The 22,649-nt window shown below is 33.4% G+C and overlaps 1 protein-coding gene across 2 annotated transcripts; it reads left to right on the top strand.

The window, feature by feature from the left end:
- Positions 1-2,234: 2,234 nt before the first annotated feature.
- LOC135841536 (uncharacterized) lies at positions 2,235-22,015 on the top strand. 2 transcript variants are annotated; one of them, XM_065358542.1, is made up of 12 exons: positions 2,235-2,657; positions 2,832-4,272; positions 4,342-4,490; positions 4,557-4,647; positions 4,715-4,804; positions 4,871-4,986; positions 5,065-5,200; positions 7,615-11,891; positions 15,788-15,867; positions 18,648-18,711; positions 18,911-20,396; positions 20,489-22,015. In XM_065358542.1, the coding sequence occupies exons 2-11, from the start codon at positions 4,261-4,263 to the stop codon at positions 20,394-20,396; spliced, it is 6,501 nt and encodes a 2,166-aa protein (XP_065214614.1). In that variant the 5' UTR covers positions 2,235-2,657; positions 2,832-4,260; the 3' UTR covers positions 20,489-22,015. The 2 variants fall into 2 exon arrangements, with proteins under 2 accessions (XP_065214614.1, XP_065214615.1); XM_065358543.1 differs by having other exon boundaries at positions 4,715-4,780.
- The last annotated feature ends 634 nt before the right edge of the window (positions 22,016-22,649 follow it).

Here is a 22,649-nt window from a genome sequence, read left to right on the forward strand (position 1 = left end):
TACTATTCAAAATTTGAAATTTATTTTCAAAATTCAAAATAAATTCTGCAGAAAATAAGTTTTGAATTTTTGTATGACATCCTCATAAAATGCTTTAGAAGCAAAAAAATGGTCAAGTTGAAGAAGAAAAAAAACGTAGACGCTGCGCGAAAAAAGTTTTTTCAGTAGAACGTTTGCATAAAAAAATATATTAAAAAACCCGCCAAGACATCAAAAAATTTTTCAACAATTTTTAGGAAGAATGTAGGTAAGTGTTTTTTGTTTTCCGCAAGATGAAGAATTGTAAAGGTAGGTGAGCGTGCTTTTACTTCAATCACTTCACTTTTGAAGTTTTGAACAGTAAAAAAAGCTAAAATGTCGAGAAAAGCGATCGAAGTAAAAAGGATAAAATGAAGAATATTTTGCTTTTTAAGTAGACCGCTTAGGTGCTTACTCACTGCAAAATTGAAAATTTCTAGCAATTTCAATTCAAAATTGGATTTTTATTTCTCGCGACTGTTTTCAAACTTTGAACCTGTCCTGAATAACTTTTCAACAATCATAATAACTAAAACTATACGTACAGCTCTCAGTCCAAAACAAATTATTGACAATAAAATTTTGATTCCAAACAGTTGACTTTACTAAAAACACCCGCGTACCTACACTCACTGAAAATTCTGAGCAATCTCCATAACCAAAAAATGATGAGTTTATATTGTGCTTTATAAAACAGGTTGATATAATATAACAAAATTATATAAGTGAAACTCAAAGTCAAAACTTGTATCGACTATCGATAGACGAGACGAAACCAGTGTTGGCAAAACGAAATTATTTCGTTTCGTAAAACGTTAAAAAAACGCAAAACGAAACGAAAACGAAATGAAAACGAAACGAAATACAGACCAAGAAAATAACGTTATGACGAAAACGAAACGTTTCAAAACTTTTCGTTTTCAAAACGGATTTTCGAGAAGCAAAACGTTTTTTTCGTTTTTTTTTCGTTTTACCTACTTTTTCGTTTCACCTTTTTTTCGTTTCGTTTCACCTTTTTTTCATTTCGTTTCACCTTTCTTTACTTTCGTTTCACCTTTTTTTCGTTTTGTTCCACATTTTTTCGTTTTTTATAGTATTCTTTGCTAGTAATATGCAATGATTACTTCACAGAAGTTGTTTTAAAACTCTAGAAACGTTATTACAAGGCAAAACGTTATTGTAAGGCAAAACGTTATCATAGGGTAAAACGTTTCCATAAGGCATAACGTTATTTTAAAGCATAACGAAATGAAAACGAAAAAATTTGAGCAAAAGTAGGCAAAACGAAATAAAAACGAAATAGAAAAAGGCATAACGCGAAACGTAACGAAAAAAAATCAGAGGCATAACGAAAACGAAACGAAACGAATAGCTGTTCCATTTTACATAACGTTATGAAAAACGAAACGAAATTAATTTCGTTTTGCCAACACTGGACGAAACTGAAATTTTATCGTCTTAATATTTTTGATCCAGATAAATAAAATTCAAAATTGTTAATTGCCACGTAAAAGATCGTAGAATTAAATCATAAATGAATGATGTTGTTAAAATGCGCAATGAATTTATTATTTATTGAATTTTGAATTTTGAAAAATTAAAATGAAAAAAAAAAAGTTTTAAATTTAAATTATTAAATTTTAAAATCAAATTCTGAAATTCAAAACACAAAACTTCAAAAGAATGACATGAACGAAATGAACGGCTGTTACGCATCCCGCATGCAAAAATAAAAATTCAAAAAATTGCAAACGGCTTCAATTTACAGTGTTGCCTTACTATGATTGATGATAATTTCGGGATTTTTTCAGTGCTTTGTTGTACTGCAATTGCAATTTTGCACTGATATGTAAAGTTCTAGATTAGGGAAGTATTCGGACTTCCACGTTCCCCAGAGGGCGATACCGTCGCGGTACGTGATTGGCTAGTGATATTCTGTGCTATAAGGCTTTTGACGTATTGCGGGTTGCATATCGGTTTGCCTGAACTTTATCGGTTTGGTGGGCATTCTTATCAGTGAGTATCAAAATTTCATATTTTGAGCAATTTTCGCAAGGTGTATTTGAAATGTATAGCTTTTATTTAGATTTTTCTTCAATTTCAAACACTGTTAAACCCTGTAATGGAAAAAGATCCTCTCTTCGTCGAGTTTTAAAGAACTTGACAAAACGTCTTTGAACCTTGACAAAGAACGGATATTTTTCCATCACAGGATTTAACAGTGTTCAAAATTGAAGGAAAAACTAAATAAAAGCTATAAATTTCAAAAACACCTTGTGAAAATTGCTCAAAATATGGAATTTTGATACTCACTGATAAGAATGCCCACCAAACCGATAAAGTTCAGGCAAACCGATATGCAACCCGCAATACGTCAAAAGCCTTATTCTGTGCCTTCCTTGTTTACTTCTCAAAACGGGACTTTTTATCACAAACTTCGGCGATTTCAAATTCGATGTTATATTTCCATTATTTCACATTGAATAAAACTAAATTTACGTATAGAGAATTGCTTTGCGATCGTGCTATCGAGTAAATGTTGTGGTGAATCAAAATAACACTTGCAAAGAACTTTAAATTCATTTAATCGTGCAACTTTGTTTCATCCTTCTAAGCTCACTAAAACACTGTAACTCGAGGTAATATTCATTATTCACAACATATAACGATACTAGAAGTCATATATTAATCAAAAACACTAAAAAAAACACCACGAAATTTACGAAATTAATGAAATATCGTTGAAAATTAATACGAGAATGAAATCGCCGAAGTTTGTGATAAAAAGTCCCGTTTTGAAAAATGTAAACAAGAGCACAGAAATATCAACAGCCAATCAGAATGCGCGACGGTATCGCCCTCTGGGGAACGTGGAAGTCCGAATACGCATACGCCATTTTGGTTCGACACAACGGATGTAAACAACATTAGAACGTATGTACGCATACAATCTTAGGTGTAAAAAATGCAATTTTTTCGATTGTTCGCGGGTTCGGGTGAATTTTTAAGTAGTTTCCAGCTAAAGACAATGAAATTTCCTATCGATTGATGTTAAATTTTTGTTATTTCGCGCAAAATTGACGATTTTCTGAATACTTATATTATCCGATTTTTTCATACTATATGTGTCAACTTTAAACTAAAAATACTCGAAATCTTCAGTGAACACACAGGTATTTTAATATAGCAAAATGTTCGTAATTTCTTCGTCTTTAAAATGAGTGTTTATCGAAAGCTCTACATGCAACCGTTCAAAAGTTGTAGAAGTTTAAAGTTGCGAAAACAATGCAAAAACCAACCGCGGATGGTAAGTATTGAACTTTGAACTAGAATTACTCAAAATTTTCAACGAACACATAGGTATATTAATACAGCAAAACGTTCGTTATTTTATCTTTTTTAAAATGGGTCTTTACCGAAAGCTCTACCTTCTACCGTTCAAAAATTCTTGAAGATCAAAGTTGCGGAAAATGTTCTACAATCAACACTAAGTGACTGATAACAGTGATAACACAATTTGAACACTTTCCGCAACTTTGATCTTCAAGAATTTTTGAACGGTAGAAGGTAGAGCTTTCGGTAAAGACCCATTTTAAAAAGGATAAAATAACGAACGTTTTGCTGTATTAATATACCTATGTGTTCGTTGAAAATTTTGAGTAATTCTAGTTCAAAGTTCAATACTTACCATCCGCGGTTGGTTTTTGCATTGTTTTCGCAACTTTAAACTTCTACAACTTTTGAACGGTTGCATGTAAAGCTTTCGATAAACGCCCATTTTAAAGACGATGAAATTACGAACATTTTGATATATTAAAATACCTGTGTGTTCACTGAAGATTTTGAGTATTTTTAGTTTAAAATTGACACATATAGTATGAAAAAATCGGGTAATAGAAGTATTCATAAAATCGTCAATTTTTCGCGAAATAACAAAAATTTAACATCAATCGATAGGAAATTTCATTGTCTTTAGCTTGAAACTACTTAAAAATTCACCTGAACCCGCGAACAATCGAAAAAATTGCATTTTTTACTCGTAAGATTGTATACATACATACGCTCTGATGTTGTTTACATCCGTTGTGTCGAACCAAAATGGCGTATGCGTATACTTCCCTAATCTAGAACTTTACATATCAGTACCCTGTCTCTCAAGACTACCTTATTGGTAGCAGTGTTGAATGCAATCTAAAAATCACGGCTGAAGATGTCTTGGGTCAACATTGTCGTATCAGATTAATGAATGATGAGGTGAGTTTATTGATGAATAAATTATTCAGAATGTGAATAGATTTTATTAGGTTCTGTTTTGGTTCACAGGTCTGTATATTCAGCCTCAATTCACAACATCCTGTTTTTGTAAATGAAGAACCAGTTTCCGCAGAAGGTAAGGCTCTAAAGGACAGAGATGAAATACGCATAAATGACGATTATAAGTTCGGATGGAAAACCGCCACTGATCGAAGAATGTAAGTAATCCTGAAAGTATTGATTTCGATTGTATGCATATAATCTAGTAATGATGTATCGTACAGTTTTTCCAGGTCGCTCCCATTGGGTAATGAACCATCGCTTGAAGTGAATGCAAGATATTCAGATTCTGCTTTGATTACATGGAAGAATGTGGTAAGTAACAGTTTAATTACTGTTTACAGGTTTGAATTTTTATTTAATGCGTGTACTGTTCCGATAGGATCGTGTTCCTGAAGAATGTACAGAGACCGACGTAACTCTTCAAAATCCGTCAATTCAGCGGGATGTTAGTTCGTTTATTTTGTTTTTGGTACATATCTAAATTCACTTGATTTTTTCTTGCGTTTCTCTATCAACGATATGTCTCGTGTTTTAGGATGAACCGGTAAGTGAAGAAGAGACATTGTCTGAAACGGATGGTGTTGAAAAATCAAACGTATCTATTCCAGGCGAGATTAACCCTTCATCTGTTGAATGTGGAATTAAATTGAAGTAAGATAGCTTCTTTTGTTACGCTTGTTTTGATTTTTTTTTTGATTTATGATAAGATAATGTTGTAATATTTTTCAGAAACTCTGTGAATACTCCGGTAAAATCTCAAAAATCAATCAATCCAGTTACTCCGTTTACTGTATCAAACACGTCTGTTTCACATTCCAAAAATAACACCAGCAAAATTTCCTGTCAGAATGATGAGACTGAAACGGTAAGCTACAATTTTTAGTGTGCGTAGCACACTATTGGTTTCGCTTTGAGAAATGAAATTTTATTGGAACTGAATGTTCTCTTAAGCTATCCAACCGTTTTTTGTACCTATTGGACACCATTTGAGAATCATTAAGGCGGAGCGAATAGATTAATTTTCATTCGGTTCGGATGGGTAATTGCTGAGTAATTGCAATTTTAGTTCATTATTTTAATGCATTAAATCCTAAAAAAGGGAAAAGGGGACTTGTAGAACACCTGCCGCTCATTGTACCCTGCTATACCCCCAGTCTATTCCATCACCAGCTGTGTTTCATTGTACCCTGTTACACCCCCAGTCTGTTAGCTGTAAATTCCAAGTGGGCATGGTTTGGTGGGGCGTTTACCAAACAAATATATTATTTTAATGCCCTTACCCTCGTAGCAAAGTTGTGGCTGAGTGGTTAGGGCATGTAGGTAGGAATAGGAAATTTAGGGACCCAGGTTCGAATCCCCATGAGGTAAGTAGGTAGGTGACGGATTTTTCGTAGGAAAATTGGATAGGTAAATGCTTTGGAGTTACTATGTAGTACATGGTAATGGGGCAAAAATAATGCTGAAACTGAGTTATGAATTATGATATCATTTGCTAACTAAAAATTCATTTCATTAATTTTTTGTCTACCTATAACCATAAGTATAAAGTAAGAATTACTTGACATGAATAATTTTTAACTTTTTACTTATAATTTAAAAATTACTTCAAAATGAGAAATTAAACTAATTTTTGTACAATTGAAACATGTAATTTTTATTATCATGATTTAGTAAAAATTATTAAAACAAAATGATTTTTACTATTGGTACCTATAGCAAAATTTATTAAAATGATAAGTTTTACTATACGATTACAGTAAAAATTATTGAATGGGATCTGGTACTTAATTGTGCTAAATACCAGTATTTAGTTAAATTTTTTTGTAAAAATTACCCATATTTTTTCGTGTAATTTAGAGGCAATGCAAATTCTTAACATATTTTATAAGATTTAATTCTTAATTTAGAATAAAAAGCAAGTTCTGAAAATTGGTTTGAAAATTTATAAATTTGAAGACAATGGAAATTCTAAAAAAAACAATATGAAAATTTGTATTTAGAGACGCTGAGAATTCCAAAAATTGATTAAAAGTTCTGTAAGTTGCAGATAATGTGAACTTGAAAATTATATGAAATAAGTATTGTAATATTTATGAAGAAGATGAGAATTCTGAAAAATTGGAGGCAATGTGAATTCCAAAAATTGAGTAAACGTTTTACAATTTGTGGACAATATGAACTTGAAAATTGAATTTGAAATTTTTTAATTTAAAGACAATAAGAATTCTGAAAAATTATTCAAAATTTGACTATTTAGAGGCAATGTGAATTCTAAAAATTGATTGCAAATTTCCTAACTCAGCAGCAATGCAAAATTCTGAAAATTTATTGAAAACTTTATGAAATTGTAGCGATGGGGAATTCGGGAAATCGATTTGAAATTTTGTAAATTTTAAAACAATGCAAACTATGAAAAACAACTAGAAATTTCTTAATTTAGAAGCAATACAAGCTTATAAATTTTTCTGAAATACCTATTGTAATTTGGAAAATATGAAAACACTGAAAAACAATTATTATTTTGAAGTAGTGAGAGTTTCAAAAATTCTCATTACTGTGACATGGTTGATTCACTTATGCACTACCTAGATGTAATAACGGTTATAGCTGTAGAAAAGGCAGCTAGCTACGCACACTTTGCAGCTAAGCTTTGCTTAGCTGTCTAGTTTTATAGCATCTCACTCAGTGTATTACTTGAAGAGAGGGACGTTTTTTTAAAAAATTTTTTCGTTACAAGCGTGCAGCAGTAAGACCAAAGTTGTTTTCAAGTGAGGGAAAGAAAAATAAAAAAATATGAAAATCTGTTACAAGTTTTAAAAAATTTGTGAAATTTGATGAAATTCATTGGATCTGAAGTATCCCATAAACATTTCAACAAAGGAGATTCGCGAGATACAAACTTCGCTCCTAAAAATTTTTCAATTGTCTTAGAAAATCAAGTGTATCATTTCAGGGGTGGGAGGCTGGGACTGGGAGAAAAAAAATAAAAAATGAGATAAAATCGGCTTAACGGGTTTTAAAATAACTGCTGCACTCACCTGAATTTTAAAAATGAGCTAATGTAAGTTCATAAAAAAACATATTTTTTGAATTTTCTCATTTATATAGGTATTTTTGTAATTTTCTGTCACTACACTTTTTTTTTATTCTATTGTAATTTTTTTGTTAAAAAACAATTTTTCACTATACTAACCCTGCCTCCTTCGTCTTTTTAAATTGACCAACTCAAATACATATATTTTATCTTTAATCGCTATCTCTTTATGGTTTTCATTTTAGGAATTGGAGTGTTCTGCAAGCCCTGAGGATGTGTTTGAAGATTTGATCATACCCCAAGCAGGCAGTCAGAAAGCTTATCATTCTACTCCAAAAGCGACTACGGAATTTAAACATCGAAAAATTGCTCATTCTTCATCATTCGCTTTTATAGATGTTGATTTTGAAAATGATGATGAAATGGACACTTCCGAGCTAACTTTGAACTGTGATGTAGTGAAGAAAACTGGTACAGTGAGTGAAAAATCAATATGTAACGAAACGAAAAAAAGTAATTCTGCCTCGAAAAAATTTGCAATTACACCTACAAAATGTGCTTCAGAAGAGATTAATGGAAGTCGTCGTAATACACGTGGTAGAACGTCACCACTGAGAAAAACTTTTGAGGAAAATTCTTGTGATAATGAAGTAAAATCTTCAACTACTCCAGAGAAGTTAACAGAAACGAGTAATATTACTCAAACTTCATTGCACATTGATTCCAAAATGGAAAATGGTACTGATACAAATGTGGAATACAAATCTTTGAACGAGTCTGCAAAAGCTGGATTCGTTTCTGTATCAGATGAAAATGACACCTGTGAAACGTCATTTATTGACAAATACAAAATATTCAACGTTGTGAAAAATATATCTGTTGTAAAACCGGGTCTGGTTGCAAAATGCGCTCGTAATCTTTCGTATATTTCCCCTCCTGAGAATAATCGTAGTCAAGAATATATGGACTCGATGGTTACTACTCCTCAGAAAAATTCCCTTTCAATACATGAGAGCATCACTGAAAATTTCAACATTACAACGCCATCGTTTTTATCAAACACGAAAAATTCATCGTTTGATGAAAGTATGAATACATCTCTATCTTCAGCACGCAAACGTCGTTCTACTGGCTTCATTCCTTTTGTTGGTACTCCTTCAAATGAATATAGAGTCACGAGGAAGATGTCTACCCCTTTCAGTAGATCAGTCTTGAGTCGAACTTCAATTGATTCTGAAGGAACATTGCGAGATGGTAAGCAGTCTTTTGAACGTAGATTGACACCATACAAATTACCATCAAGTAAATCTTCGATGAGAGATTCTATTTCATGTCAACCAACTATTCAAGAGAATGTGTCGTTTGAAGAATTGGAAGCTGGTAATCAGGAGTGTGATTCGACAAATGATCCAAAATTCCAATTCATCACTAAAAGGTGTAAACAAAGGTATGGCGAAAATACCTTTGCCGAAGAAGATAGGATTCTTGAAGAAAGCGAGCTGAACAGTGATTGCACTGAACTAGATAACGATTGTTCTTTCGAAGAAGAAAATACAGTAGCTTCCATCACAAACGCATCCATCACCTCAGATGACTGTGAAGAACTTTCAAATGATGATGGAACTGCAACAGAAACTGAGGAAAATGCTTTGGAATTTAAATCAATTTTGACACCATTGCCAAAATGTTCAGCTTTGAAAGAAAGAAGTGCTAAAAGAGTGACATTTGTTTTACCTGCTTCACCTGGGGGTGCAGTAAATGAAGAAAATTCCACGTTAAGCTTTGAGGAATCTTTTGCTATGATCAACTCTTCAAAACCTGCGGCTATTGAAGAGCATAATTTAAATTACGATAGCATAATTTCTGATGAAGAATCGCATGCATTCGACAAACAAGAAACCAATTTGTTGTATAATGCAGCCTCTGAACCTAAAACTTCTGTGGTTAGGAATTTGATTGCAGAAAAATGTGACGAATGCTCGTTAAACATTTCTGGTTCTCAATCTCAAACAAAAATAAAATCAAATTTGAACGATTTGAGCAGTGTTGAAAAAATACAATCTCCCAAGCCATCACCAACAAAATGTAATATGTCAGCAACCAATAACGACATTTCGGCATATAATGGCAAAATAGATACATTGAATGAAACACCAACAAATGATGAACGCTCGCTGATCTCATTGGAACCTTCAAATCGATCAAATCTTATCGAGGATGAACATTCTAGAACATTCATTGAAGTTGAGTCTGTGGAAGAGATGCCAGAAACAACTGCAAATGAACATCAAAACAATAGTAATTCAGCGAAAATAAGTTGTTCTCCTGGGATTCATTTATCTGTTGTTGAAACGTTGTTCAAGACACCTGAAAACCCAAGACAATCTACTGTTCTTAGAGGTGGAAAACCGAGATGTATTCTGAATTTCAAACCTAACTCAAGTAGTAAAACAAAAACAGGCAATGAAACAAATGTGAAATCAGCTTCAGCTAGAAAATCTGTTGAAGTAACTAGAAAAACCAATGTTGTTCAGTCATTCAGAATGTGTAAATCTTTAAATATAAATGAAATAACATCAAAATCTCTATCTGCTGAAAAAATTCAAATCGAACAATCGAAGCTCACTTTCAAAGCTCCCAAGAAAGAAATTGATGTTGAAAATATGTGTAACAAAGATTCTACTCCAGCCAAAAAAATTATTGAAACAATATCATCTACTGAGAGTGGCACTACAAATACTGAAATGCCAGAAATCATTGTGACAGAAGCCACATTCATGGATCAAAATGAAAATAATGAAACTCTAGAATTGGTGAACAAAACAGAAGAAGAAGCAGCTGTCGAAAATTCAAAGGTCGAGTCACCGAACAAAGTAAAGCTTGATCATGACAAAAATATGCCGAAAACGTCTGATTGTGGAGGAAAAGAATCTGCGGTCAGTTCAAAAGTTCAATCACCAAACAGAGTACAGTTTCATGATGAGAGTAAATTTGAAACATCTGATCATGATGAGAAAATGAATTCCGAAAATAGTAAAACGGTGTTGTTACAAGGCAGCATCACGGATGACACTGGATCTCCAATAATTACGCAAAAATGTTGCAGTGCTGTATCAAATATCGAGTTGGATTCTAAAATGTCTTTGTCAGAAAGTAAAACTGGACCAGAAGAAACAAAATCACCCTCAATGAAAGATGCCAGTGATTTAGATGCTTCAAAAACAAGCGTGATTACAAGCAGTCATTATAATTCTCAAATATCCAATTCATCTATAACTGATAGCAATGATTTTGATATTCCAAGAAAGAACAATGTTATGGCTAATCTCAATAATTCAGAAATGGCTGATTTGTTATTCAAAGAAGCTAACCGTGTTGATGTACCAGAGCATAATACCCGAAAACATGATGAAATAGAAGACGAACTCAATATTAATTTCATTAGAATATCTCAAAGTACTTTGAGTTCACAAGAAAATGGAATGAAAATAAACACAAGTAGTGGCGTAATGAACAACGTAGAAAAAGAAGTGGAAAGTACTCTTCATTCATCAAATTCTTCTCAAACTGAGACTACTCTGCCAGAATTCTTTAAACCTATATCGTTTTCTGAATCATCCAACGCTTCGAGAATTGAATCTGCTGTGTCAAATCTACTCAAAAATTTCAGCAAACCTAATTCACCATCAGAAATTAAAGTCGATGATGACATTTTCACGCCTGTTAAAAATGCCTCAAGAGAAAGCTCAACTCCTCAGTCTTCTGTTATTGGAAGTAGAACAAGTTTGAGAATTCACAAATGCAATATAAATGATACTGCAAATAAATCCTGCATTTTTTTACACAATTGTAGCAGGATATCTGATGAATCGCAAACACAAGACAATACTGAAAATGCCAAAAATCCTCGAGAAATTTACAAGCAAGTTGTTGATGAGTTGAATATTAAATTGGTTAGCGTTAAAGAGAAAAACGATACAGCTCAAGAATTACTCACCACCAAAGAAAACACTGCTGAGGAGGTGAGCGAACCAGTTCTTTGTTCAAAATCCACTCAACTTATTTACTCAGCCATTTCATCATCACATTCTATATCGTCTCCTACCAAGGAAATTACTGTTTCTACAAAATCACCTGAGTTAACAACAACACATGACGAGCAACTTGAACATGTATTTAAAAACAAAATTATGGAAAATACTTCTGCTGATCCGAAGGAGTTATGTGACGTACACGAAGTTACTGCAGATATTTTGAAAGCACTAACTGTTAATGAGAATAGCCAGCAAATTGAAAATCTATCTACCATTGCGGTAACCATTGAGAACATACAAAATGTATCTAGTATGTCAGCGACAAATGAGGGTGAAGATTCGAAAAAAACGAATGATGTTTCTGATGATACGATTACTAATGAAAAGAGAAGTTTGAGAACTTGTAAAGAAGATTCCTCGGTGCCCGTTGCTGACTTTTCAAAACAAGAAGTGGCCACTAGAACTCGTCAGAGAGACCGATCTACTTTGTGAGTAGTTTTTAATTTTTTTTATGCACTTCAGTGATGGCAAAACTTTTTCATTTCAGTTCAAGTTTTTAGTTTTTAGTTTCAGTTTTATTTTTTTCAGTTCAAGTTTTCAGTTTTTAGTTTCAGTTTTATTTTTTTCAGTTCAAGTTTTTAGTTTTTAGTTTCAGTTTTACTTTTTTCAGTTCAAGTTTTTAGTTTCAGTTTTCAGTTTTGCTTTTTTCAGTTCAAGTTTTCATTTCAGTTTTCTATTTCAGTTTCAGTTTTCAAAATTTTTCTTGAAGTTCAAAAGGAAATGAAAAAAAAATTCATTTTTTTTCATGAATTTTTTTTTTCATACACTAATCTAATTTGCTACCTGGCAACAAAAACTTCAAATTTCAAATTCAAACATTTCAAACTCAAAAATTATGAATAAATATGCAGGGCTGTGCAGAGAAAATCCGGGCCGGGGGGCGGAAGAAAAGACAAGAAGTGAAAAATTTGCATTTTTTGTACACCTACTTACAAGTAGCATCTTGAATGGCCCCAGGGTCATTCCATGTCAACTCAACCAAAAAAAGGCGATTTTGAAAGTCATGTCTTTCGATTTCGCTCAAATTTTTTTTTTACAATATCTACCCACCCAGTAAGAAAGCCGCAATCAGTTTGGTCCCAGCCCCCTCAGGGTTCGGGTGGGGGGGCTTCCATTATTTTCACATTGTCTCGAGGTACTCAACTTCAGCAGCCCATTCCTCCAAAACAATGATACTTTGATCAAAACTGATTTCACAGTTCGAAAGGGCATTGAATTTTGAACTTTTTAAGTATTTTGAAATTTTCAAAAGTTTAAAGTTGAACTTTCAATTTGAAAGTTCAAATTTCAAAATGGTGCTGTAAGTGGGAGCTACCATTTAGAAAAAATTTCCATAGATGTACATTTTGAATTTTTATTTTGATACTTTTTCGAAATATTCAGGTTTCGAGATAGAACTCTTGACGGAGGGGGAGCACCCCCACCCCCAATTTTGGGTGAAACTTTCAAAAGAGAATCTGGGGCATGTGATATATCGAATTGTATGTTTTCGGTGACGCTGAACACTAATATGACGTCAGATTTTTTATTGGACCCCATCCATGGCCCCCGGCACCTCCCCAAAGGGGGGAAAAATTCAAAAAAGTGTTTTGTTCGTGCGACACATGAAATACTATGTTTTTGGCCACACTGAACACGAACATGACGTCAGATTTGTGATTGGACCCCATCCACGGCCCCAAACAATTTTTTTGGACTTTTACCTATTGGGGGAGGTTCTGGGGGCCATGGGTGAAGTCCATTCGAAAAACTAAGGCAATATTCGTGTTCAGCGATATCGAAAACATACTATTGCATGTGTCACACGAATGTAACCATTTTTGGGGGGGTCACCCCCTTTGGAGAGGTGCTGGGGCCGTGGATGGAGTCTAATCAAAAATCTGACGTGATATTCGTGTTCAGCGTCGCCGAAAACATACAATTCGATGTATCACATGCCTCAGATTTTCTTTTGAAAGTTTCACTCAAAATTGGGGGTGGGGGTGCTCCCCCTCCGTCAAGAGTTCCATCTCAAAACCTAAATATTTCGAAAAAGTATCAAAATTTACATCTATGGAAATTTTTTCAAAATTTTAAATGGTAGCTCCCACTTACAGCACCATTTTGAAATTTGAACTTTCAAATTGAAAGTTCAACTTTCAACTTTTGAAAATTTCTAAATACTTAAAAAGTTCAAAATTTAATTTCCTTTCGAACTGTGAAATCAGTTTTGATCAAAGTATCACAGTTTTGGAGGAATGGGCTGCTGAATTTGAGTACCTCGAGACAATGTGAAAATAACGGAAGCCCCCCACCCGCCCCCTGAGGGGGCTGGGACCAAACTGATTACGGCTTTCTTGCTTACTGAGTGGGTAGGTATTGTAAAAAAAATTTGAGCAAAATCGAAGGACATGACCCAAAAATGTTGGTGACATGGAATGACCGCCCAGCAAAGCGAGGGCAAAAGTTTTCAGCTTTGGAAAATTTGTGATTTAAAAAGTAGAATGACATCAATCGATTTTAATGAAAAAAAATAGGTTTTTCTTTTTGGTTTTTCTGATCTCAACATTTTTCATATTCAATAGGTTTCTTGAAATTGTAACTCTGAGAAGAGTATCAAATTGACCCATGCAAAGCTGCAAAGCGAGGGTAAAAGATTGGATAATTTGTAGTTCAAAAAGTAGAACAATATCAATTTTATTTTTTAATGAGAGAATTCGCCATTCCGTTTTTCTGATTTCAACTTTTTCTAAATTTCATTTTCATCAATGTTTTTTTTTAAAAACTCTGACTCTTAGCGGAAACTCGGAATCGGAAAGAAGGGATTCAAATTGGCCCGAGCGAAGCGAGGGCAAAAGCTTTTGAAAAAAATGAAAATTTTGAGAATAGATTGATGATTTTGTCGACAAAATTCAGTGAATGGCAAAAGGCAAAACTTTTACATTTCAGTTCAAGTTTTTAGTTTTCAGTTTCAGTTTTATTTTTTTCAGTTCAAGTTTTTAGTTTTCAGTTTCAGTTTTATTTTTTTCAGTTCAAGTTTTCAGTTTTCAGTTTGAGTTTTTCTCATTTCAGTTGTAGTTTCAGTTTCAGTTTCAGTTTCTCCATTTCAGTTCAAGTTTTTTACCAGTTTCAGTTTCAGTTTCAGTTTCAGTTTTCCATCACTGATGCACTTAAAAATAATATGTAAACAGTTATGGTTTCCCTTCAAAAAAAAAAAGTTCTCCTAAATGTAATTAAATCATCTCTATTTATTTGCAAATGACACCAAAAACATTTACATTGTTCTGAAATATTATCCAAATTCTTTCCTTAATCTCCATGGAGTAATCTAGATAATTAAAGCTCATACTTACTCTGTTACTTTTTAAGTACATAGGTGACCAAGTTATCACCAACTTCTGATTAGGTACTTTTTGAAATTTTTGGTTAGGAACTGAAATTACTTTTTAAAAAAATAAATATAAAATTCAATGTTTTCAAATCCATGTTGGCCTGAGAAAAATGTGATAATATCAACGAGTGAATAATAATTTACGAATATAAAACCATGTTTTTGACCAAAATTGTCAAAATCTCGTTTCCTTCTGCCCATAATATTAGCCAAAAGTCTTGGTTTTTGTCAAAATTGGGAAAAAGCTGTGCATTTCTACTGTTTGTCAATATTTCCCAAAAAATGTCACTTCCTTTCCAAAAAAATTGCTAAAAAGCAGTGTTGCGGAGCGGAATGAATTTCGTTCCGGGTTCAGGGTTCCGCTCCAGCATAAAAAATAATTCTGTTCCGGTTTTCTATATCGTTCCGCTCAGCTTAAAAATATCGTTCCGTTCCGCTCCAATTTTTCTTTTTTGTTTTAGAGAAGGTTGCATTCAAAGTACATCAGAATTTTCATGTTCTGAGCAAAAATTGAAGTTGAAAATGTTGAAATAGGAAATACCCAAAATTTTAAAAAAATGGTTAAACTACGAGTGTTTTAATGATATTTAAAGTCCATCTTACATGAGAAATTTGAATTTTGATTGCTGAAATTGCAGTTTTGTTCCAAAAGTACATTGTATATGGTCTTTTAAAAAGTCTATTTTCTCGTAGTTGCCAAAGAGAATTTTTTTTACATTGTTCAATTTAATGAAATGTTCTGGCTTTTTTTGAGATTTTTTTAACATACAAATAAGTAAAATATTTTGCCGCATGTTGCAACTTTTTGGATTTCTAAGGCTATTTTTATTTTATTTTTTTTTGAAAAAAGTTGAGTAAGAGCCCTGAAATGTGTATAATTTATTGATGTATCACTGTGTACTTTAACATTCAGGAGAAATACAGAATTTTGTTTTGTTTTGTTATGTTTTTCAGGAAAACAAAAATTATACAGCTGAAAGAAGATTTGAATGAAGCGCATGATGATAAAGAAAACATCTGTTCTTTGTTGAAAGGTTGGTATGAGTAAATTGTAGATACTGATTCAAATTTCTTTATTAATAAAGAGAACAATTGAAAGAAAACAAATGCAATTTTACTACAAAAATATTTTTAGAATTTTTTGAAGTGTATTTTTGTTATAAAATTATATCAAAGAAGGAGGGTCATTATGGCCATTTTTGTGCCCCTCCCTACTTCGAGACTTGAATGGCCTTTTCTTATAGGGGATGGTCCCTATTATTAATATCAGGTGATATTTTCCCAGGGGAACCCATAAGGGGGCTGTGGGTGGCCCCAAAGTCAAAAATTTCAAATAATTTTATAACCACTGCTCGAAAATGTAAAAAAATAAAAGTAGCGAATATTTTAAGTGTAAGCAATGCGGCACATAACGCTTTTTTCATTTTTGACCTTTTTAGGGGTTGTGGTGGGGGTATTTCTATTTTTGAAAATTTTGGAACCCCCTTTTTTGACCCTTCCCGCCGAGCCACCCTAATGCCCTTTTCATGGTTTATTGCTACTAGTAGTAAGTTCAATTGGTATCATTTGCAACCCCCTCACCAACTTGGCTCATATCGAAAAATTCAATTTTTGACTTTTTTTTGAGGTCCATATTTTGGGAAACCATGAAAAGCTATCGAGGTCCGGTTTGCGGCAAATATGTTGGATTTTACTTCTTAATCGACTGGCAATACTGGCATGCTTGAACTTTTATTTCTGTTGCAGATCACTTTTGGGGGTGGCGAACTTTGAGAACCCCTGAAAAAGGTTCTAAAGTGAATTTTTTCAAACTTTGAGCTGAAATGGTCTTTACATGGGTTTAACCAATATAATATGCGAATGCGATATTTTAATACAATTTAGTCATTTTGGCTAATTTTATCAAAAAAAGTAGTGTTTTAACAACAGGCATAGCATTTCCGGCAAAAGTTAAGCTATGTGTATTCGTGGTGTAGTTCAGTCATTAAAGACATTTTTACAGGAAAAATTAATATCAAACCGATCTTTCGCAGATATTGTTCACAGAGGTCCCCTCAACAACCTACTAAAAGTCCTGGCCCCTACGGGGTCCGGAGCCCCCTCAAATGGGGGTGGAACCTCCCCTGAAATCAGTTTTTCGCCATTTTCTCCCCCGCATTGCATTTTAACGAAAAATATGTGACTAGATAAAAGAACCTACGTCGAATTTCCGATGTAATAATGTATCAACTTCCCCTGTATGTTCAAGGAGGGCGGAACTGCAACCATTCAAATGAGGGGGGTTCTCTGAAAAATACATAAAGGCTATAGGCGCCTAAGAGGGGTGAAATGGTCACCGAAATCGTTCGAGTTGATATTAGTATGGAAGGTAGGTACCATTGAGAAACTTCCGCGTGGAAAGTTTCAGATCCACACCCTCTCCCCTTTTTGGAGAGCCCCCCTTTTCTGAATGGGAATTTTAGGGAAAATAACTAAGAATTAATGAGTAGGGTATAGTTTTTCTTATGATTCGATACTGCTGAGCACGGATATGACGTCAGATTTTTTGCTACACTCATCTACAGAGTACTTGGCCGCCTTGATTTTTATTATTGTTAAAAAGCATAAAATAAGTTGAAATACGCCATTTTGAAGGGTAAATATAAGGGGAGGGGGTTGAAAATTTTTGTGGGGATACCTAATAAGGATATACATAACATACTGAAAAATTTTCAAAATCGGTTGGAATGGGGCTGAGAAAAGTGTTATTGAAGTTTCAGAACTTTTGCCGGAAATGCTATGCCTGTTGTTAAAACACTACTTTTTTTGATAAAATTAGCCAAAATGACTAAATTGTATTAAAATATCGCATTCGCATATTATATTGGTTAAACCCATGTAAAGACCATTTCAGCTCAAAGTTTGAAAAAATTCACTTTAGAACCTTTTTCAGGGGTTCTCAAAGTTCGCCACCCCCAAAAGTGATCTGCAACAGAAATAAAAATTCAAGCATGCCAGTCGATTAAGAAGTAAAATCCAACATATTTGCCGCAAACCGGACCTCGATAGCTTTTCATGGTTTCCCAAAATATGGACCTCAAAAAAAAGTCAAAAATTGAATTTTTCGATATGAGCCAAGTTGGTGAGGGGGTTGCAAATGATACCAATTGAACTTACTACTAGTAGCAATAAACCATGAAAAGGGCATTAGGGTGGCTAGACAGGAAGGGTCAAAAAAGGGGGTTCCAAAATTTTCAAAAATAGAAATACCCCCACCACAACCCCTAAAAAGGTCAAAAATGAAAAAAGCGTTACGTGCCGCATTGCTTACACTTAAAATATTCGCTACTTTTATTTTTTTACATTTTCGAGCAGTTGTTATAAAATTATTTGAAATTTTTGACTTAGGGGCCACCCACAGCCCCCTTATGGGTTCCCCTGGGAAAATGTCACCTGATAATAATAATAGGGACCATCCCCTATAAGAAAAGGCCATTCAAGTCTTGAAGTGGCGAGGGGCATGAAAATGGCCATAATGACCCTCCTTCTTTCATTATTGTGAAACTCTAGAATTGCAAAAATACCCAGATTATTTCAACTGATTTTTTTTTTAATATTTTGAACTTTTGAACTTGCATGTTGAACTAAAAGAGGAAGGTTATCAAGTTAAAAATTTCAAATTCACTGTTTTTGTAAAATTGCGCCGTTCATTATTTTCTGTTTTGTTTTTTTTCTAACCTTTAATATCTTTATATTTTCACATTATAATGCTCTGATTTTTCTTCATAATATGTACCTATTACCTACCTAGTAAAAAGTTTTCAACGTTTTGCAGTTATTGATAAACCAAAGAAAACTCAGCTATCAACAGAGCAGATAACTGCAGAAGAACCTGTGATGTGAGTATTATCTGCTATATTTAACTATTCGGTGATTTTGGTTAGAGGCCTGGAAAATGTAAACAAATACCCAATCAACTAATAGGCGTCCCAAAGAAAGTGTATGTTGCTGTTTTATTGGTTCATTGGGTATTCCTTCACATTTTCAAGGTGTCCAACTCTAAAATGAACAGCTGTTTTAAAAATTCGTAATTTTTAGGGAGAAGAAAACTAGAAAACCGCGACGTTTGAAAAATGTGGAAAACATTGCGACAGAAGCAGAGTCTCAACAAACTGTCGGAGAAGTTGGTAAACAGTCGTGTTCCATTGTGCTTACTCCACTCGATCCCGAAATCATGAAGAGTCCCGTTAAAGTCGACGAAAGCGACAACATTTCTCCTATAGAGGAACCATCGCTTACCTTGAAGAGAAAACGCGCAACCAAAGCTGCCAATAAAACTGAATTAAAACCACCTTCAACCGCTTCTCGAACGAGACAAAGGCAAGTTAAAGCAGTTACTTTTGATACAGCGCAAAGAAAATCTAAACAAGTAACTCAACAAATGAAAAAGAATGATACTCAGTCCAAGACTACTTCTAAACAAAATCCTCAAAGCAAAGCGTGCGTAGTAAAACCAGCTGTTGCAACTAATTCCAAAAAACTGAAAGTAAATCATGATGTAGTTGATACAAACGAACCCCCAAAAAATTATGAAATTATGAGAACCATAACAATTCAATTGGAACCTGTGGATGAAAGTTTCACCAGTCCAATCGAACCGCTCAATAAAAGGACTAGGTCCAAACGTGGTGTGGCTACTATGATAAAAGCTCAAAAATCAGAAAAAGAAGCGAAAGAGAAAAAAACCAAAACTCCCAGAGCTACGAAACGTGCTCCTGAAAATATGGAGGAAAATACAGTCGAATTTCCGAAAAGAAGACGTGTTAAAGCCGAAGTTGTGGATGAGAGTTCTTCCAAAGAAAATACCAAATCCAAAAATAATGATGAAATCGTTAACGAATTGCCAAAAAGAACTCGCACTCGGGCAAAAACCAACGTTCTAGTTGAAACTGAAACTCCTGTGAATAGTCTCAGTAAAACTACAAGAGCTACGAGAAACAAACCTTTTGATATTGTTACCAGCCATAGTGGTACTCGGGCTAAAAAACATGGCAACGATGTCGAATTATCAACTCAGAACAATTCTGAAAAGTCCAATAAGAAGATGGAACCCGTCAAAAGAACAACTGGTGAAAAACTAACGAAGAAACGGAATGCTGCTGCGGTCTCAGCACGTCATATTCCCTGTGAAGAACCTGTCGCCCATTCGTATCAGAAAATTCTGACTCCTAGATTGACCCGTAGTAGAAAAACTGAAATCGTAAAAAGCAAGAAAGATACTCCTGTAAAACATATCGCAAAAGGAACACCAGTTACAAAGAAAAAAAATGTCCCTGTCGATCAAAATACTCCAGTCAGTTCAAAACATACTAGGAATATGAAAAAATCCCCACCCGTAGAGAAAGCCGTTACAAAACGAACTGTAGCTACACGAGCCAAAAAACTATCCGTACAGAAAGGCAGAAAATCTTCAACGTTGAAAACTTCCGGTAGAGGTTCCCTTGTACGGAAATCTGCTGAAACCACTTCTGCGGGAAAACCAGTAACTTCAAATGTAAGGAATACTCGAAGACGAGCGAATTAAGTAAGTGTTTGTACTCGTATTTTTTTAAAAATCGCGCAATATTCTGTACCTTAATACTTGAGTTCTAATGCGATTGTTCATCATTTTTGCAGCTATACATTGACATCGATAATCATGTGAACAAATTTGCCACGTTGCTGTCAAAGTCAAACTGAATTGGATCTTCGTTAAATCTGAATTTTGATTGTTATCATTGTAGTTATATTTGTACATTTTTATTGTATTTTTTTGTTATATTGTGCTTGATTCAATTTTTTATTCAAGTCATAATTTTTACTATTTTAACAAAACGTTTTATTTTTATTTGATCTAAAGTACAAGAAAAGTAATTCGATGTTCTCCAGGAACGTACATTATTTAGTTAGGTATGTAAAAAATTTTCAACGATTTTGAGATTTTATTTTTATAATCCAATTATTGTTTGTTCAATTAGTTTGAAAATTTTATATCTGTGTAACATTTATTAGTCATACTTGAGATGAGAAAATTTTTCATCATGATACCTGAGTATTTTATGTTGCTTGATTATTGAAAATATAATAATAACAAAAATGACATTTTTTAAAACTAAGTATGTGAGTGAATTTTTTTTTTTATTTTTGATTTTTTTCCAAAATAGTACTTAATTTAAATGTTTTAATCGTAATAAGTGTTTTTTGAAAATTCAATTTCCTATTTTATAGGTATTTTACATAATCAAATCACAATCACCACCATAAATATCTTTCAAAATTGAAATTTTTTTTCAAAAATTGTTAAGATTTTATTTTATTTTTATACAACAGACGATTTTTGGAAATTACTGCAATTTTTTTTTTTTTGCAAAATGTTCTTATTGTTAATTTTAAAAGCAAATACCATGACTGATGTACCTACTTACCAAAGCTGAAAATACTCGATTAGAAATAATTAAAATTTGAAAAATATCTACTGCATTGTAATGTAACATAAATACGTAAACCAATATCCATTAACCCTTAAATGCCACAAGGTGGTGAATTTCACCACACCAGTTTTTTCGATGCGTTACGCTGGCAGGAAAGAGTGCTCGGGTGGGAACGACTATTGGTACATGTGTGTGTATGTCTTGCGCTTCAATTCCGCTGTTGAGCATATTGCATACTTTTTTATTTTAAGGGGCAGAAATTTTTTAAAACGAGTGAAATAATAATTATTTTTGAATTTTTTGCCCCTTAAATGAGAAAAATAGGCAAGTTGTTGTACATAAATTAGTAGAGCATGGATACATAAATATTTAACAGGCGGTAGTTTCATTCCAGTCGCTGTCGATTAGCTACAAAAAACTATCAAAAAATATGAAAAAATTTTATTTTTTTTTCAAAAAATTGTGCCCCTTAAAATATGAAAGTAGGCAATGTGTCAAACATGCCAAATGAAAGGGTGAACATTTACGCACATGTATCAGGTAGCCATGATATCAAGTCTCTCGTCAGTCCAGTGCAAGAAAATCTTGAAAAAAATATAAGTGTGGCATTTAAGGGTTAAAATGTGTTGTGGTAACTTTAATAGTTGGTAATTTATTGCGGAATGATAATCGTAATCAAGATATAAACTAGTTGGTGGAAGTTCTGAATAATACAATTAATTACGTCTCCCTTTCTGAAAGTTATTGATTTGAATGAACATTTTCATTTTACAATTTTAATTTCTTGATTTTTTATTTTTGTACGTCGCCTCGCTCATAATGGCAAATGATTACAAATTCTTAAAACAAAACTCCTTCGAGGATAGAGAATATTCAAATTTCCATAATTTTATCCTTTCATGGGCTGATATTTTAGTAAGGAAACCTCTAATTTAGAAGTGGGCGTATTGAGAACATACACAAGCAAGAATGGAGTAGGTAATACTAAATAACGCCGTGTGTCATTGTTGAGTTTGATTACTGTATATGGAAAGCGAATATCTTGGCGTCAATATTTTTTCTGTCTGGATACGTATACGTAATAAAAATGTAAGAATGCAAACGTAAAAATGTATCACGGTATTCAACCGATCCGAAGAATTATAATTCGATTACAGGTTTGTTTCAAACAATACATAGGTACTCGTAGATAGGATGCATAAGTGTGCATGGGATTGAAGATAACTTGTTGAAGTTCTTCAAGCAATATTCATTAATATTCAAGTTTACACGTACCCACTTACACTCAGATATAGAAATACATAAGTCAACGATATTATGCAGTAGGTATTACTCAGGGAAAAAATTAAATAATGATATCATAAGTT

Source organism: Planococcus citri, chromosome 3 (assembly GCF_950023065.1).
Source record: "Planococcus citri chromosome 3, ihPlaCitr1.1, whole genome shotgun sequence".
NCBI classification, from domain to species: Eukaryota; Metazoa; Arthropoda; class Insecta; order Hemiptera; family Pseudococcidae; genus Planococcus; species Planococcus citri.